Source organism: Anser anser, assembly GCF_964211835.1.
Source record: "Anser anser genome assembly, chromosome: 4".
Classification (NCBI taxonomy): domain Eukaryota; kingdom Metazoa; phylum Chordata; class Aves; order Anseriformes; family Anatidae; genus Anser; species Anser anser.
Window position 1 is genome coordinate 60,645,641 of NC_139724.1, and position 20,003 is coordinate 60,665,643.

The 20,003-nt window shown below is 36.3% G+C and overlaps 1 protein-coding gene across 1 annotated transcript in view; it reads left to right on the forward strand.

The window, feature by feature from the left end:
- Window positions 1-20,003, forward strand: part of ADGRA3 (adhesion G protein-coupled receptor A3) — a 54,179-nt gene that overhangs the window by 4,494 nt on the left and 29,682 nt on the right. The window contains exons 2-4 of the mRNA XM_083835169.1: window positions 10,313-10,384; window positions 18,093-18,164; window positions 19,548-19,619. Coding sequence (XP_083691295.1) covers window positions 10,313-10,384; window positions 18,093-18,164; window positions 19,548-19,619 — 216 coding nt within the window. The remainder of the gene's footprint in view (window positions 1-10,312; window positions 10,385-18,092; window positions 18,165-19,547; window positions 19,620-20,003) is intronic.

Here is a 20,003-nt window from a genome sequence, read left to right on the forward strand (position 1 = left end):
TTGTGTTCAGAACCGTCCAAAGATATGGTTAACTGGATTGCTGTTAAGAAACATCTTAAAATGTCACACTTCTTACCCAGCTTCTAAATATAACCATATTGAACTGTATCCATTAAGCATCTGAAAGGCATATTTTTTTTTGGCCTTTCAGGTACTTCCAAAGCCTTTCCATTTTTGTAACACAAATTCTTATACTCCCAGATTTTCAAAGCAAAAGGTCACTCATATCACAAGGAGTCATTCCTATCACAGTGTGCGATGACATTGTAATTACATTAATTATGTGTGGTTACATGAGTAATTTTTTCCTACTTGCAGTAAAGGACTTCAAGTTTTTAAAATAAAGCACATTATTATTATGTAGTGACTTTTATATTCATAATTTTTTATACTCCTTTTTTGAGGCATTGTCTGATGCTTTGCTAAACTGTTTTGATTTCACTTGCTTTATTTAGTTGAGCATTTCTTTATTACGTCTTAGAAAAAGACGTTCATTACCAAAAAATTGACAAACGGGAAATACAGGCATAGTAAGTGTATTCCGTGGAAGTTTGCTTCTTTTTTTAAAGTACATTTGCATTATTAATTTGAATGGTTCTCTTGACAGCTAATCCCTTTTTTGTTGAAGTAGTCTGTCTGGGACTGTTGTAAGTGCTCTGTACTAATAGCTGATAACATTTTTTGAAGACACAAAAGGCTAATAACTCCCAGGGAAACATATCTTAACACTTTCTTCAGCCAGTGGATGCATGGACTATGTAAAAATGTTTTCCTCAAGAACATGTGGCAGAGCAGAGACAGTACAGTACTTGAGAATTGTCATATCCATAGTTTAGTCGTTCGTAAGTACTTGTGCATGTCCATCTACCAGTGGCATCCAACCTGGAAAAATCGGTAGTGATACTTCATTATCTGTTAGGCTTGTACACAAAACAATAGGTAAATACTGAAGAAGTCTACTAGAATACATCTTTCTCTTTATTGAGAAGATAGCAATCCACAATCAAAATCAAACTAACATTTTGCCATATACCCTGTTTCAAAACTGATATATTATTGTGAGGTTATTATTATAGTACATTGAAAATACATAGTATTCTTTTATGACCGTGTATGCCTACATATATATTTGAGCATTGCAAGAAAACTAAGGTCACAATTTGTACAGCTTTTTCATCTAATTTGTAGTATTTTGTTCTGCCTAAATAACTACTGAACTTCTGAAGGCATCATCATGTAATTATGTGCACACTGGGACAACCACTCAGTTTTGCATAGTGTGTTGTTGTTTCTTCCCGTGTAGTAGTAATGTCTTCAACGTAGATGGTGGGTTGTAATTGGTAATAATCTTCATGTGATAATGATTATATTAATACTAATTTTTTTGAGATTCTTGTATACAAATGTGCTTGAATTGTTTTAGGTGGCTTTCAAAAAGAGGTCATTGTTCTTTTAATTAAATGCATGAAGTAATTAGAAATACGTCTTTTTATCATAAATACAACTGTAGTCGATTGTTACAAGTCTGAGTGTCAGAGTTTAAAAAAAAAAAGGCAGGAGGACAGAGGTAAGTTATGCAAAAATCTGCAGAGCAAATTTAAAATTTTGTAATGAGGCCAAATTCAATTTTTAATTTTTTTTTGGAGAAAAATATTTATCTAGAATTGCCCAGAACCTTTTATTGCCCATGAGGATATCCATGAAAGCAACACCTTTTATATGTTCCATAACCTTTCAGTAAATGTCAGATGTTCATAGTGTTGTGCAGTGTTTAGCCTCAAAAAGTGATGTTTTCATCTTCAGGATTAATACTTTTTAATTCTTTTATTGTGGACTTTATTGATCAGTAGTATGCCTGGTTTTGTTTGTTCTGCAAATCTGCAAAACCATAGAACTTTGCATTTGAAAGTTAAAGGAATGTAAATAGATTTTGTGCTGCATTGATGAATGAAGAATGAACAACTGCATGTCTTGTTCCTTCTTGCTTGCAGTTTGTTCATGTTTCAAATGTTATTGTTGTAATTTTAAATAAGTATGGAGATGTAAGATTAGATTTTTCAGAATTTGAATGTATGTACTTGCATGGGCCAGATAAGTTGCAAATTCATGGTTTTGTCATTACTGTTTTATTTAGTCTTTATCTTGACTGTTATAGTCTCTCTGATTTTCAAATCTATGTGGTTTAAGTGCGTTCATTGTACTAGTAGTTAATCCATGCAAATTAAAACCAGTTGAGCATTTCTTTTCATTATTAATAGTAAATTGTTTTAAATTTAAGAACTTCAGAGAAGATAATGAAAATACTTATATTACTTATATTTTGCTTTCTGCGATGAAATAATTGATGAATTTTAAAAATGTTGTAAAATCAGAGAGAAACCATCTGTTAAATATCTGAAAGATTTAACAGTAAACAAGTGAGAGAATTTTATTTTCACCTTTGGATTTCATGGTGTAGCTGTTTAGCCGGGAAAACTACCATGTCTTGCTGCGCTTATATTCCTGCAGTGGCCATTAATTGCTGTTTCCATGGATTGCCCTGTTGTGGCTCCTCCGACAGTGATGTCCAGATACCTGCCCTGTGGATATCCATGCTGCCCCGGAGTGAGGGGGAAGGAAGGGCCGTAGGAACGGAGGCAGAAAGCTGTTGCTGGCAGCTGGGGAGGACCTGAGGTGTCAGGGAGAGTTTCTTGGGATGGATTTGTTGGTTATGGAGTTGGGAAATCAGACTTTGGATGGAATGGAAGGTAGGGTAAGTAAGGTGCTGAAGGGGGTGTATGGGTGGTTTAGTGAGACAGAAGCAAGAATTTTTGGAAAGTCAGCAGCTATGGAGGAAATCTGGGTAGGATTAGTAACAGGTTGCCTGTAGGATGGGGGTCATATAACAATGTCTCGGAAAACTGTTCTGGTATTGTCCACATGATGTGTTTCCATCTGAGGAGATGAACGTAGACTTTCTCTGTCAGAAAAGAGGGCTCATTATGAGTTAACCCTTGTTAAAGAACAGGTCTTACCATGAAACTTAGCATCAGGCAGAATTTACAAATTGTGCCCTGATTTCTAAAATCATCCGGTAAGATGTCTGGAGGATTTTAGCCCATTTAATACCTCAAATTTGTTTCAGGGTGACAGCCTCTGCTGTTCACAGGCATTTACGCAAACGCTCAAAACTGTGCCGATGGTCTCGTTAAAGAGACCCCTGCCTGTTTCCTTGCGCAGGCGTTCCAGCTCCGTGCTGCAGACTGGGGGTCCCCTTCCTGCCCCCCTCCCTGCTTTTGGCAGGGGGCTGGTGTAGTGTGAGGGAGAGGGGAGCGGGGTCTCCCCACTGCTGGCAGGCAGTGACGCCCCCGTTGAGCTGCTTCTCAGGTGCCGGCCGGGCCGCTCTGGGGCCTTTCCTCACTGCTGTGCTGTGTCTGGCTTCACGTGGAGTCAGTTTGGGGAGCTAAATTGTCCAAAAGCTGTTGACTTCTATAGTATTAAGATATAAATTTTTGTGAAAATGTGTCTTCGTGTGTTAGGAGTTGACAGGAAGTACTTGCTAACATGTCTAGACAAATCATGTCTAGACAAAGCACTTTCTTATCAGGTAATATGTGCGCGTTGGAAATATAAATACGTGACACTGTGGGCTTGACAGCATGGGCTATAATTACTGCTTCTGCGATAGGGCGTACAGAACATTTAGGCTGTAACAGCTTAAGCTGGGAGGGTCTGGCTAGACTTGGGTGTCTGCGGTATTTCCCATGAAGTGAGCTCCTCTGGTGCATGTATGTGTGGAGCTTGAAGGGGTAGGGTACGCTTGAACTAAACTGCAAGGGAGAATCCTAAAAAGTGTATAGCTGCTGGCTAAGAAGTGGGAAAGCCAGGAAAAGGGAGAGGAATAAGACAGGAGGGTTGCCACAGAAAAAGTCAGTCGTCTCTTAAACTGATGCAGTTGCTACAGATATGGGGAGGGGAGGAGAGAATTTGGAGGAAGCTCTGGGAACATTGTGGTCACAAGGGTTAGGTTGCCAGTGCTTTTGGTTAGCTTTAGGACTGGCAACATGGAGTTAGTGTTGGAAAAAAAATAGACGTTGCTGTGTTCTCTTGACTTTTCCATCTTATCCTAGGTTGAAAAATTGAAGTACTAGAAAGAGAGGTTTGGTTGTTAAGCTTATAATTTCGCAAGCATTTCTCTTCATGGTAGTGTGATTTTTCAGCAACATTGGTACTCATTCTTGCATTCTGCTTTATCCCTCAGTTGTGTTATTCTTCCAAGATTTCTTTCACTTAGTATTTTTTTTGATTAGAAAATTAATTGAGGTAGTCCAGTGATGGCACTGTATTTCACTGGAAATTAAGAATTCTGTCCTTAAAGGTAATAAAGAATGTGGCAGCACGCTATCAGGAAAAAGTCTTGAATAGCAGTGCACAAAATGAGCATCATTCCTTTTGTAAATTAATGATACAGGGATTGTGCAGAAAAAAAAATGGTCTGTCATTATATCGTATAAAGTTAGTATGTTCCTGGTTTAAAAAAAGAAAGATAAATAGATACAGGTGTAATTCAGTAACCTCATTAGTTTAGTGTTTCAGTTTACAATGTTAATATTGCCTAATGTGCATAATAGTAAGATAGCACAGATCTTTTTACCTGTTACAAACTTGTATTTTGGAAATGTTTCATTGCTAAACTTCCTCATATATATTTATATATAAAAAATTGGAAAATGCTCTCTGCTTTAGTAGAGGCTTTAGAAAGATTCATCATTCTTTTTCTGTATAATAGCTTGTAGAATGTTTTCATTTCAGGGATTACTTTTAAGCAAGTACTGTTCAAGTTCTGCTCAGTGTATTACTTAATGTTTCTTTACCTTTGACACCAGTAATTTGCTAGAAGGCAAAGTACTAACTGTGCAAAATTCAGTTTTTATGTCCTTGTTAAATCACAGTTTCTACAAGATAAACTTTGATAAATATATTTATTTTTGCACATTCACTGCTTTCAACAGAAAGCATTTTTCTTGGTTGTACCGATGGTTATTTTAGTCCATTTTTTGCTGGTGGTCACTTTCCTAGTCCTTAAGAGTATACAACCATCACTGTGAAATGATTTGCTCTATTTTCTGCTTCCTAGCTTGCTGTTGGACTCTCTTAAATTTTGTTCTGGAAGCTACTTCAACGTTCAGCTACAAGTTACTGTCTCCCAGTCTTCATACTTCTTGGAGGCCATTTTGACTATTTTGTAATACTGTTAATGGATGTTAATGTGTAATTTAGTAATATCCTATGAAAGGGATTCATTTGTGAAGTTTGGAGATGTATTCTAAATTCCTGATTAGTTGACTTCTGTCGTAATAATGGTTGTTTTATTGCTGACAAGCCAAAATTGTTTTATAGAACAAAACTTTTTTCACTTAGTGTTTTATTACCTCATTCTAAAGGTAAAAATAGAACAAGCCTTGATTTTTTTTCTTCTCTGTCATAAAGAAGTGGCTGATTACATCACATTTAATAGCTGCTGTTAAGTAATTGCATAAAGTAGATCCACATCTCAGTTTGTGTTCTTACATAAGGGTTGGACAGTGGAAAAGCAAAATGCATTTCTTCCAAGCAGGTACTGTTGATCGTTTGAAAAACAAAACAAAAAACACACCCCAAATCTAAACCAGAAAAAGCAAACCAACCAACAGAAAAACAGTGACTCTAAACTGGAGCTTATGAGATGTGTGGAAATCGACATCAGTTATGTGTGAGGTCACTTCTTTGAGAAGAGTTGAACAAGATGGGGTTGAGTGGAGTGTGCACTCATGCTCATTTTCCCACTCACCTTCTTAATGATGCACAAGTTCAGGTATTTTTGCCTCTTAGGAAGAATTATGGTCTTAAACTAATAAATTAAAATTATTATTGATCACAAAATAATTGTGTCTAAGTGGTACATAATAGTTCATTTCACTGCACATTAATGCACAGGAATTGTAAAAGTGGATATAAAATGTCTGCTTTGAGGTGAATGCTTTATTGTGTTTTGTCGTCTTATGCTACATCTCTAACCACTTCTAATAACGTATAGACTAAATATATTAATAGCAAGTTTAAGCTGCATTTTTTAAAGATTACACTTACAACATTAAGTGTGATGAAATGTCTTACGTTATATGGAGTGTTATAAAATCTATCATTTATTGCACTAAACCTTTATGGTTAAGCAACTAACAGCCTCTGCAGAAAAAATACTAAATCAGGCTGACTATAATTTGTACATCACACTCCAGAGAGAAATTTACCTAGTGAACAGATATTCAGAGGCTTCTACTTTAGGCCTTTTGTTTTATAGGCAATGTCCGAAAACTGATTATTTATTTACAGAATTGTAATTTTTATTTCATTTAAATTTAGTTCAGTTGGTTATAGCTACTTCTGAAGAGGTTTCTGCTCCATTTTGAATAGCTATTTTTTCCTGGAAAAAGTGTAGGTAAAATCAATATTTCATGAAATGAAGTCAGTTATAACTAAAACAGAAAAGATTCCTGTGCCACTAAAGATTGTAGTTTGTTTGCTTGTGTCGACTTTGATGTTTTCTGTTTGACCCTCATGTTTTTTCTTTTCATTTTATTTGTAAACATTTTTTTCTGCTGCAGCTGTTATGCCTTATGCTCAGTTTGCATTAAGTAATAATTTTTTATAAGCTGCTTTGTTCATTTCTTTTTATTCCATCTTTTTCCTGCGCGTTTCTGGAACCAGGATGGATGTTGAAATAAAGATGTACTTTCCTGTAGATTTAGCTAGATGGTTTAGATTTGCAAAATGAATCCTGTACCTGCCTTTCTACTTACTGTCTAGGTTGAATCCTTTCTCTCTTTCAATAGAAGTAAAAGTAGTTTCAAAGGTTTTAGGGTATGTGATTTTAATGCTTCAGTTAAGTATTAATAGTTTTGCAGGCATTCTGTGTTGAAGATAGATTTTAAAAAAAATAAAATCTTTTTGCTGTTAAAATGTCTGCCTTGCCAAATTTCAGCCTTTTCAGCCTCTGTTTTTCTGTTCTGCGTTGGATCTTCCTTGATGCAAGGACTCCTTGAAATACCTGCTGATTTCTGAAAAGATTACCCTTGTTTCCTTGATTTGTTTGTCTGTCTTTAAAAAAAAAACTCTCTGCGTGTTTTCATTTGTTTGGTCAACTAGGTTATCATAGATGCAGCCAAGGTGCAGTTTTCCTTCTTTCCTATAACTTATGCATCTGACTCTGGAACTGTATTTTTGCAAGAACAGACTTTCTTAGCTGACACTCTAGTGGATGTTACAGACATAGGCACACATACCAGCATATTACTAAAAGTAAGTATTTTTCTTATCCTTTCACCTTTCCGCCGTTGATCAGTTTCCACACAGGACTGGCTGACTCTGTAGAGCACTATGTTGATCGCAGTTCTGCAACTGACATGTAATTGTTCATGTAATTGACATGACACCTCTTGAAAGTTCCCTGGGGTGTTTGTTTAACGAATGTTGCTTATGGAGCAGTGGGCACCAGGGATGGCTTTGGATGGGCTGCTGAAATATGTGGTATGGGTGGAAGAGAAGGAGAAAGAACAGGATCTCCTCCTTTTAGCATCAGAACTGTTACCTTGGTTGAATGATTCAATATTAACTTCAAGAGTTTTCAAACCTTCTGCCTGTCAGATTGGAAATTGAAAAATTTTCACAAAAATTGTTCAGCTGTCTCAATTCTCTGCATGTGTGTGATCGAGAGAGATTGACTCAAAGCCAAAGCTTTGAGATGAAAATTGCCTTCACTGTTTGTCTAAACCATAGATGCTTGAGGCAATCTTTGAGAAACCCGGAGAAGAAAACTGCTTAATGCAATATATGGCTGTGTCAAAAAGGTGCTGTTTTCATAGACGGTATTTCTGTATTTTAGTTTTGTCTTATTCATGATGAGCTTTGAAGTACTAATGCTTGTCATCGGATAATAAATTTTATGCATTGGAGGAAAGGTGTGTGTGTGTGTGTGTTTGTTTTTACTGCTACTGTAAAGGATATCTGAAAGATGTAGCAGACTGGAAAAAAATCTCCTAGTGGCAGTCGTTAGTGCTGAAGTAGTGTGATCCAGCATGAAGATATAATTGGTGTAAGTGAAGAAGAGCACGGACATGCTGGATCTGCAAGACACATTTGATAGAGGATCTGTCAGAAATTGAAGTGACTGTAGCAGAAGTTATGGAACAAGCTGACAGTGAATAAATTTGCAGGATGAGCTGGTTTTCACTGGAGAGCTTTTAGAAGAACTTGGGGATGAAAAAGTCAAATGATGAATGTCTGAAGTCTTGCTCAGAATGAATTTGATTTCTGAAGGCTGGAGGGTGGCAAATACACTGCTGATTTTTAGAAGTGCACCAGTTTTGTGGAACTACATGCTTCCAAGTCTGATGTTTGCACTGGAAAAAGTGAGAGATATGCACCTTGCAAAACTTGTATCTGCTGTAAGTCAATGGTCAATTCTCTTGATGGAGTGGAGTCTTACAGACCTGTGTGTATGATGTATTTATTAATGACCTGTAAAAGAGGGTTGGGGGGGGGGTGACAATTTGAGGCTGAGGGTAAATTGAAGAATTTCTGAAGAACTTTATGAAACTAACTGGGCAAAAAATGGCAGAAGCAGCACACTAGAGAAGTAAAAATTGTGTTGGGAACAACAATGACAACAATTGTCTTCATATGTGAGATGATGGGCACTGAGCTGATCAGAAAACTTCAGTTTTCAGTACAAGTGGTAAAGGCAGATCAGGTGTTAGGAATTGTTAAGAAAACCATAGGAAACAAAATAGAACATGCTTATGCCACCGTCTGAATTTGTGACTTGTCCATGTGTTGAGTACTACTTCAGTTATGGTACTTTTGTCTCAAAATATTTTGGGTTTAATAAAGCTGGAGAGAGCTCAGAAAAAGTTAAGAAGGCAAAAAATTACCTTTGTGTGAGAAGTAATTAATGAGTCTTCCATCTGGCAAGAGACAATCGAGGTTTTCTACATAATTGTGGGTGGTAAGGAGAGGGTAGGTGGGGAGTACTGTTCCCTTCCCTATAAAAAGTAGGGAGCACCAGCTGCAGGTGGTAGAAACAGTGATCCAAACAAATGAGATGAGGGGTTCCTTATGTAGCAGGTGGTTTCACAGTGCAGAACTGTTAAGGAGTGTTGTGGGTACCAAAATGGCATTCATAAATGGTTTCAAAAGAAAAACAGGAAAATTTAGTGACTAGGATATAGAAAGCAGGACCTCCTAAGTAAGGAAGCCTCCAAGGAATTTCTTAGCTTAAGGATAAGTTGCATCTGCAGATGGCTGCTGGAGACAGGATACTTGGCTAGAGGGGGCTTAATAGAACCATATGATCAGGTTGGGAAAGACCTCCAAGATCGTCAAGTCCAACCATTAACCTAGCACAGCTTACCACTAAATAATGTCCCTAAGCACCACATCTACACATCTTTTGAATACCTCCAGGGATGGTGACTCAACCACTACCCTGGGCAGCCTGTTCCAATGCTTCACAACCTTTTCAATGAAGAAGTTAGTCTTAATGTCCAACCTGAACCTACCTTGGTGCGACTTGAGGCCACTTCCTCTTTTCCTATTGTTTGTTACTTAGGAGAAGAGACAGACTCTGACCCCACTGCAGCCTCCTTTTGAAGTAGTTGTAGAGAGTGATAAGGTCTCTCTGAACCTCCTGTTCAATAACCTTTGATCCAGTTATTTGTATGGAAGGGAAAACAGTACAGTGACCTGGTTCTTCAAGGGAAGAAGTAATGGATAGGCAGAATGCTTGCTGATGTCATTTAAAGGCGTCTTAAAAGAATTGCATTAGGTAGAAAGCTGAATAACTGAGGGAATGCTGGGACGTTAGGTACAAAAAAAAGGAAATGGACAATGTCCTGTGTGTTTTGGAAAACCAAAATGGGTGCGACAGAACATCATGCTGAGTGTGTAAACTTGTTAGTTTTTTTTAATACTGCACTTTCTATCACACCAGTTATAACGTTTCATTATGGTGATCCATAATGGTGTTTTTGGTGTTATAGTGATTCATACGGTGTTTTTTCTTTCACATGTTATGACATGAGCTTGCATGTTACATAGGGTGCTTAACATAAAAAAATCTTCCTTCTTCCTGTGTGGTATTTGGGCAGTGCTGCTATATAGCTAGGTATTGTAGTTTGGTGTAAAGACTGCTAAGCAGAAAGATTGTTTAGAAGTCTTAGCACTAGAAGTGTAAGCTGCACCAAATAATTTGTTATCAAATATGTAATATATTGTTCTTTTCTGTTCATGTTTACAGAATTCTGAGTAACAATAAAATAACAGAGTTGAAGAATGGTTCCTTCTCTGGATTAAACCTTCTTGAAAGATTGTAAGTACTTCTTAAAAATCTGTTTTCACATAAAAAATAAATAAATATATACTGCTTATTTCATTAATAGTTCTGGTAACAAGATATGTTCCCATTGTATTTTGATACAACTTCTTGTGATTACAGAGTTAATATAGTTAAGCATTTTCTTTATGAAAATGAATTTTATGTCATAGCCTAAAGGGAGCTTAGTAAAAGCTGTAATCCTGAAAACTAGGTGCAAGTGAAGAAAACGCAAAAACAGCAAAACAACAAACGCGCCCCCCCCCCCCCCCCCCCAAAATAACACAAATCCAGCAAACAAAAACCTGTCCACTTTTTAAAGGGTGGTAATGAAATCTGACATTTTACAGGAAAGCTGTAGCTCATAACCCGATTTGGGTGAGATTAGGGCATTTCCAGTGGGTAGTTCACTGGAACGCTATGATGGACTGGACTTGTTTTCTTGTTGGCCTTATAATATGAAAACTTAGGTTGTAAAGAAAGCTGTTTAATTTCTTTTCTTATGAAGTGTCAAGCCCTCTATCAAAGAACTTCAAAGTATTTGTCTAGGGGAAACGGGTATATGACAGCCTCTAAAAGAGGCTGTATGCACTGTAGGTTTGTTACTGACATACATGTTAACAGTTTTGCGTGTTACTATACAGTCCATGTATATGCCAAATGTATGGGGAAAAATGGGAGTGAGTCTGATGGGAATAACCTCTTTGACACCTTTCGCTTCCTATTTTCACTTTCCCTTTCAGATGATGTATTGCCTGTGGGATAAGAAGCGTTATAGCTTCTGTTACAGTCAGCTTTTTTTCCGGCTGGTAGAAGGTCAGGATTGGCAGGTTGATCTACCTGGGAGCAAGCAGAAACTTCAGAGATAGGGATTTTTCTAGGCCATTTGACTGGGAAGGTAGCCAGTTTCATAATAATCTTGCAACATCTAGGAAGAGTTCCAAAGGACTTTTGGCTTCAGGGGATTAAAAGAATTTTATTCATCCTCTGAAACTTGAAAGCTGCAATCCCAGTCACCTGGCCTAAATAAATTCAAATGCTACCACTGTTCCATCCCCCACATGCTAGGAGAAAGATCTGTCTCCTGCACTGACAGATGAGCTCTATTGTAGAAATAAGCCTTTGCGCCAAAGAAGCAAGGTTATCAGCAGGGACGGCATTCTGGATCTTTACACGTTATTTTGGCATCGTTGCTCTAGGTAATAAAAGCATCTGCTGACAGTTGTTAGTTGTTGAAACTCATTACAATTTTCAGACAGGAAATACTTGAAACTCTAATTAGTTTGAGGTGATCATTTACATTTGCTCTATGAATCCAAATCTTAATTTCATTTAATTTAATAACCCAGCTTTCTTCCATTTAATGCCTGTCGTTTGTAAGGATTTTTAGGTTATTTTTATATCTCCTTTCAAGAAAAGGAAAAGAAAGTAATAAGTAATCCATCATGTTTTGAACATTTAAAGTGATCTGGATAGGCAGTATTTAGATGGTATGGTGATGTAATTTGAATGAGATAACACACGGTGTACTAGTGTAGGAATTAATACACCAACAAATGATTATTGAGGGTAAGGTGTCTGCTTCGTAAAGGAAGGGATAACTGGCATGACGCTAGTCCTTAATGACCTCTCTTGTGTGTGTGCAAGACCTTATGAGGGGAAAGAAGTATTTAGAACAACAAATAAACTTCTCTGCTTTAAGTACTATTAAGACCTGCATCTAACTTTAGGACAGAGGGTAAGATTGTAACTGAAACAATTTTTCAAACTTAAATTAATAGTCATTCCCTTGAGACTATGTAGCATGCTCTCTTCCTGGGGAAACTGAACCTGACAAGGTACCCTTGCCCAGAGGAACCATGAGTCTTCTGTGAGCTTTTCATCATTATATTTAGCAGTCCAAACGAAAGTATTGTACTGCAGTTGGTGTTTGAACAATTTAAAATAACACCTGACCTTTGAATTTCTCAACTTGAAAGTTTAGCCACTACCGTATTCTGGAAGGGTATCAAGGCATCATTATGTAACCGTAGTTCTTAATTCTGTCTTCTGTGAACTAGACAGTACTTGTTTACTTGTAAGCTCCGCTTCTAAAATTATTGCAAACAGTTTGAAGAATGATGATTATACATTTGTTTGAATTTATTCTGTAACCCCTTACGTGCTAACCTGGATTTAGAAATGATAATTTGAGAAAATAATAGAGAGCATTTCTCACACAGGTCTCAATGTGCCTCTTGAGTGTGCAAAATAAAAGACACACTGAAAGCTTAGCATAATTTATTTTTTTCCTACCTGAAAAGTTTGAGAAAGATTTACCCCCCTATTGATCATCCATCTGGAAACATCTATTGGTTATAATTCACCCTTGTTTCCTTCTCGATTTCCTTCTGTATATGTGATATTTTAATGTTATTGTTATTTTTGCTGTTGTAGGGGTTCTAGACTTGGCCATGACACCTTCCTTGTGATGAAAACAAGATACACAATTGTTGTCTTTTAAAAACTTCAGTTTTTACATTAGCTTTTGCTGACTGACAAGGTGAAACAGTCTGTTTTCTGTATTCTTTCAAGGAAATGAAAAGATAATATGGTATAATACTACATAAGAACATTCTTGCCATTACCTTGATACTGAAAGCTTTCTAAAATGTGGGAATTGTAACGGAGAATGTCTAAAAAAGATTAATGGGTGCTTCTGTGAAAGAGAATATTTTGATTTGTGTTGGAATTATGAATATCTGTGTACTGTATCCTCCAAAAATTCTCGTTAAATGTTGTTACCTCAGTAGTAACAGAGTTCTGATGTGTGTACATGTGTGGCAGGGAAAGTAAGGAGGCCACAAAGCTTGACTGCCTATGTGCTTCTTTGCAAAAGAGGGAGTACACTTTCAGTGGTGTTTCTCTGTGGCCTTCAGCATTTCTGGCATAAGCTGGAGTGCTCAAATGTCTGCCTTTTTCAGACATAACAGAAACACCCTACCGATTCTCTAACAGTGGGTCTCTATTCAAACTGTGAAGCTGTTCTCAGGGCTCTTGTTCTGTCCTAAGAAATCGTGGATTTCAGTTTTTCCCACTGGACTCTTCCTTTTAATATAAAAACTTCTAGAAGTTCAGATGAGGAAAACTTTATTCAGTGACCTAGAAAGAGTAGAAACAAGACGAAATATTTACATTTGTTAGTAAAGTTTGTCCTGTTTTGAAAGGAGAATATAATTACAAATATGCCAGTATTTGCTAACGTAATCCAGTGCTGAGAACATTTCCAGATATGTTTGTTTTAATTTTCTTGTTTGTGTTGGACTGTGCCCATTGTCATATGCATGAACACGTTAGTGGTTGATGTAAGTACTACTTCGACCTTCCCTCAGTTAACTGTCATTTCACATTAAGCATTTTAAATAATTTCTTCTCACTTTCCAATGAGGGAATTGTCATTTTATTAAGACTGTTGTCTTCCAGTGTGGAAAAGATACAATTTCACGAATAACTTAATATTACTGTAAGACACTGAAATAAATCCTCTTACTTTTTCCAAAATGATTTTTGAGTATGCGTGAGCAGGCTACAGAAACATTTTTTTTTAAAGTTATGTAGAGGGAGATTACCAAAATAAGAGTTTTATTTAACTGAAGGATGGAATGTTTGTTGGGAGCACCTAATAGCTTTTTGGACAGTGGCATTTTCTGATTTTAGTTCCTGTTGTGATAGTGCAGCAGAGCACGTGCAAAGAGGGACTTGTGTTCTAGTAGCGGAACTGATTTTTGTTATATTTTGAAGTCTTTGAAAAGTGATCAGTGTGTGTTTCTTGTTTGAATGACACTGAGCAGAGAAGTGGTTTTATGGATATTCAGAAACTTGTTTTCTGCTCAGATATTAGGTCTGTTTTCAGTTTTGGAAGCCACGTTTCTTTTTGTTACTTGCAGCTCTTCCAGGAGAAGACTGGGAGTTTTAGGCTAACAAAATAGTATTTGTTTGCCCCATCCTTGCAGTGCTTCAGAGAGAATTTTTGAAAGATTAGTGGTAAGAGAGAAAATGTTCCTTTAGTCTCTGAAAAGCCAGTGCTTCAAAATTGAATAGTTTGGAATGTTCTGAACTGTTGGAAATGGCATAGAAATTGAAAGAAAGGGAAAAATAGGGCTTCTGGTCTGGGCTGTAGCTTTTGTGTATACCCTATAAAACTGGGAGGGAGAGGTTGACTTTATGTAATGATTAACCTATTTTTATAACTTCATACTTTGTCCTTTCTCCCCATTTCCTTTTTGAAAAGGCATTTCATATAGTACGGGTCTCTGTAAGCTAATGTCTTTCTTACATTAATTTTCAAGCTCAATTCAGAAAGAAACGATTATTCAATAGTAGTGGAGAGCTAAATGTATACTTTCCAGTAGGTACATATATGCATCGTTTGTGCCTGCAGGATGCTTAAGTAATTACTTAAACGATCCTTTGTGTCCTGAGAAAAGGATAAATTGTAAATAGGGTGTATTTATACATAAGTAATTTTTAGGTACTTATGCACATGCTTTTAGGTCATTGACAATTGGCTAATGAAATACAATTTTAAATTCTAATGAAATAGAAGGATTTTTTTTTTCATGGCAAGCCCCAGTTAAATCCAAGTATTCTTTCATTGCTATTTTTGTTATGTTAACCAAGTAACATTAGGGTTCATTGTCAGGCATCAACATTTTTGCTTGTTGATAAGTTGGTATTTGCCAGGTTAAACGCAGATTTGTGTGGGGGAAGGAAAGACTGTTCTGAGCATGAGAAAATCCTTCCTAATGAGAATGATTAACACTAGAAGAAGTTGCATGATAAGACAGTAAAATCTCCGTCCTTTCAGGTTTTCAGGACTTGAATGGATATCACAGTGCAGCAGTTCATCGGGTTCAGTTGTGCTTTGAGACAGGGTTGGACTGTATGATCTCTACAGATCCCTGCAAATCTAAGTTTTCCGATGATCCTAATCCCAGTTAGTCACCTCTGCTGATAAATACATGGGCATCCTCATCTGCAGTGTTCTGTAGATTTAAGGAAAATTAACATTTTTTTATAGCTTCTCAGTGCAAGATTGCTCTTCTGCCTCGCTTGTGGTTTTTGTTGTTTTTCAGCAGTATTTCTAATTGCTAGATGGAAGATGTAGTTACTGTAAAATAAAAGATGTGCCAATGAGATAGAGGTTGAAGCTGTAATGCCACCCGAAATGAAACCCTTCTAGTGGATTTCTGTGTTTTAAAATAAACTTTTATTTGGACAAATTAATATCTGTCACTATATCCTGTTGGTTAAGCTTTCCCAAAGAAAAAATAATTAAAATCAGTGAATAAGATGATTACATTCCATTTGCTAAAAATCAGTCGTTCTGTTGGCAGATATTAAAAGTGGTAAGAATAAAACAAAACCCTTAAAAGCCAAACAACTTTCTAATGAGATCGCCTTCCCCACCCTACCCCGTTGATGAGGATGTGACCAGTCTGTCAGTTTGGCCACAGCTGCCACTTCTTGAAGCTGTCCCAAATCCTGGAGTCCTGGCATCTGCACCACCTGGGCATCAACATCTCTTCCTATTTTAGGAGAGCTGCCAGACATGTCAGTGCTGTGTTAATTTGTGCTCTTTAAATGTCTCTTACGTTTCACAGTTTTCATCTGCTAATGCTTTTTGAGAGCTGAACACATAACTAGTCTTCCAAATGATTGCCTCTGGGAGTGGGAAAAATCCCAAAACGCAGACTCCCCAACTGTTGTTGTTGCAGGTTGAGAAAAAGCTAACGCTTTGGGTATTTGGGATGTTGGTTTTTTGTTTGCTCTAAAATACTTTAATATAGTTGTTGATTAATGCTTTGCTATCTTATTTAAAAAATATGGAGTATCCATTGAACAAGTTCTGCGAAAACATGACAATTGTTGGCATTTCTTTTTTAAAAAAATGTTAATTCTGGTTTAATTATCCCTCTGGAACTTGTTTTAAGACCTATTATGAGGAGGAAAAAAATACTATGTAAAAACCAGACTGGTCACTTTTTATAAACTAATCTGAAACACATTTTGGAAGTAATAAAACTCTTATAATTCTGAAACTACATTGTTGTGGGTTGGTTTGTTTGTTTTTCCACTGAAGTGTGGAATTTAAGTAAGAGATGTATCAGAGAGTACGATTTGAATTAAAGTAATGAAATTAAAGATAATCTAAACTAGTGGATTTCCAAGGCATGCTGCCAAGGTTTTTTCTCCCCGAGTGGGAGTTGTATGATTTCAAATTAAAGCTTTAAATATGAAAAGAGACTATCATTTTTCTTCATTGTCCAAAGACTGATGGTAAATAAGTGATGACTAATATTTCATATTCTCAGATTTGTCACAGTCTCGGGGCTGGATTTGTCAGCGTTCTGAAAGAGGCTTAAAAACATTAGATTTTCAGATTCCTAATACTGCCTCGGATGCTGCTGGCAGTCCCTGCTCCACACAGGGCAAGAAAATAAAGTTGAAATAAGAGAACAGAATATACACGCCATAGTTTGATTTAAAACTAACTGGTGATACTGCAAGGTAAATTTGAAGTATTTCAACTATTTAAAACGTTTATTAGGTATGGCAGTGAGGCCTGATCCATGTGCCCTGGCATTGTCTGTTGTACCATGTCTGACTAGTCTGGCTGCAGGAAATGCTATTGTGAAATCTCAGGATGAACTTGTATTTTCATTTATGCGTATCTGTGTGATGGTAGGTGTAATCCTCTTGTACTGTTCTTTTTTTGGCAGAATTATTAATGTTGTAGATTTAGGAGCTGTTTTTTCTACCCCAGCTAACTAAAACATTGTTTTTAATTGGAATTACTAATTTTGTTTTCAAATGTGAAGCTTTCCTGCATTACCAAAGGAGTGAAAACTTTTCCATGTTACAATAAATGCCTGAGACGTTTCAGTAATAATACAGTACAAATATTAGATGAGTACGAAGGTAAAAATATTTTTTAGCAGTGATAAAGTTTGTTCAAAACTCTGTAGATGCTGGCAGACACTACTTGTGATCTTTCAAACTAAGCCATGTCTGCAGGACATCTTAATTCAGGAATTGAAACTATTGTACAAGGACATCACTTGTACAGTTAATAAAGCCGTTTAATGACACAGTCACTTTAAATCCCTACAGTCTCCTGTTCTAGAAATTAAAGATTTAAAAATCTGTGCTCTGAGTCTTTTCACCACTTTATGTGGGATTTTCAGCCAAGGCTTTGCTTTTTTTGCTGGTAATGGTGGTGGAAACTTTCAGTTGTCTGATGTATTTTTAGGATCTTGTTTTGCTGCTTTGGTAGATGTTGGGCAATACTGAAGTATTAAAATGCGGGTAGGTTGAAGAAAATGATACTGAACTAGAATGTATTGTACTATATAATGAGCAAATGTAATACATCTTGAGCAGCTGTAATTTATTTGGACAGTATGATAAAATGTCTTTGACTGTACCTTTTCATGTGCTAAGAATCGATAGAATATTTAAAGGAATATATATGCTGTTCGTATTCTTCTTTCTAATTAAAATACAGGTTTGCAATTTTTGAAAGATACGTCAAAAATTACAAATGTGTTGTTTGGGGTTTTGGGGTAGTTTGCAAAGTGGCTAAGGCAAGCTAGGTGTATCTTCATGTATTTATGTCCATATTTAATGGGTAGTTTGTGATTAATGTTTTAATTTTTCTGCACAGGGACCTTAAAAACAACCTTATTAGTACTATAGATCCAGGAGCTTTTCTGGGACTTTCATCTCTGAAAAGACTGTAAGTAGCTGGTCAGTTTATGGGGGGAAATAAAAATAAAAAACAAACAAAAAAAGATAGAATAAATTTTAAGTATCTTTTAGAAGATGGGTATATATCACAGTCACAGAATTGTAGGGGTTGGAAGGGATCTCTGAAGATCGAGTGTGTATGTATATATGTGTGTATATATATAGTTTTGCTGTCTAATTGTATATACGCACACTTACATCTATATGTAAATATAAAACAGTCTGCTTTCAGTCTAAAAGAACTGCTTCAGTCTTCAGACTGAAGAATATCTACTGCCTGTGGCTTGGCAGTCTCACTTGATCTTACTGGCAGTCTCTCTTGTATTTTTCCTCTGTTTTAGTATTTCAGTGACTTGAGACAACAATGGGTGAATGTTCACTCAGAGCTTTGATGCCATCAAGTTGTTTTATTAAATGTTAAACTCCCCGTGATTTTTTTTTTCTATGGGTCATAGTGGAACACAGAGTCCCTTGCTATTAATATTACGCTGAATTTACTATGTTGTTAATGCTGCTTTATTGAAGATTGTGCCAACATTTCCATTAACGCATTTTTCAGGGATTTATACCTTGGCTGTAAAAATTCTGTCTTAGATGAAACTTGAAAAACAGGATATTGGTGTGACAGCTTTTTTTTTTTTAACTCAATTTTCAAAATATCTGGGACAGCTTTTAACTCATGGAAGTCTTAGTGATTCTATTTTTCACAGGCCTTTGGTCAGCATGTGACTTTTGCTCTTAAATTTTCATCGTGTGTATGTATGTTTGTCACTGTTCAGGTAATCTGGCTCAGTTAAAAGGAGATTTTGTTGCTAATTGCACTTTCAAGAACCTCAAAAATAAAGCTGAAGGACCAATTCTGGCACTTGCAAGCTTAATTTTTATTCCTTATTAAGTCTAAGATTTACCTCGTGAATTATGTAATGTTTATGTATTAATATAAATACTGAAATGTTCATATCTGCATACAATAAATAAACTGGTGTAGATATCTTTGGCAGGCCAAAAAAAAAATCAGTGAAGTAGCACATGAATATACCACACAAATGCAAAAATATGCTTTGTAGTGATATAAGCCAAGCCTGTTCTGAGGGGATTTATATTAAGGTTAGGCTTACTTTAACTGTATATAGGCAAACCATTATTGCTTTAGATATGGAGTAAGAAGTCTGTGTGCATGTGCATACATTCATAGAACAATACATTTTGATTTTTGCTGAAAAAGAGTAAATGTATATGTGGTACGTTCCATTACTCATGAATTTTAGTTGAAATACTTCAGTTTGCAGACTTTATGTCATTTTGAAATGAAATAGTTTATTCTTCATTATTCTTCATTAATAGTTGATTTTTGCTTTTTTCCTATTGATAGAGACCTAACTAATAACAGAATAGGCTGCCTGAATGCAGACATATTTAGAGGACTCGTGAATCTTGTTAGACTGTAAGTATAATTTTATTGTGTATTATTTCACTTAAGTATTTTTCTCAACGTAAGTTAATGTTCTTTGTTTTAAATGGACTAGTTTGTTTTAAGTGTGTGCATGAAAGACATGCCCTGATTGTGGTCAGCAGCAAGCTTAAAATACAAAGAAAGGAGCAGGGCAGGGGTCAACCAGCGGGTTACTTACTACTCAGTCCTCTGCCTCCCTTGCAACTGTTTTCTAGTTCTTTTAAAAGTATAGTGGGGAAAAAGAGTAGCAGACTAAAAAATACTTTCTGTACAAATGTATGTTAGGCTTACAGGACCTTGCCTTCTTACCATAGCATCAGTATAGTTGTTTTGTTGTCTTTCTCGCATATTTTGTAAATATTCTTTATTTATTTT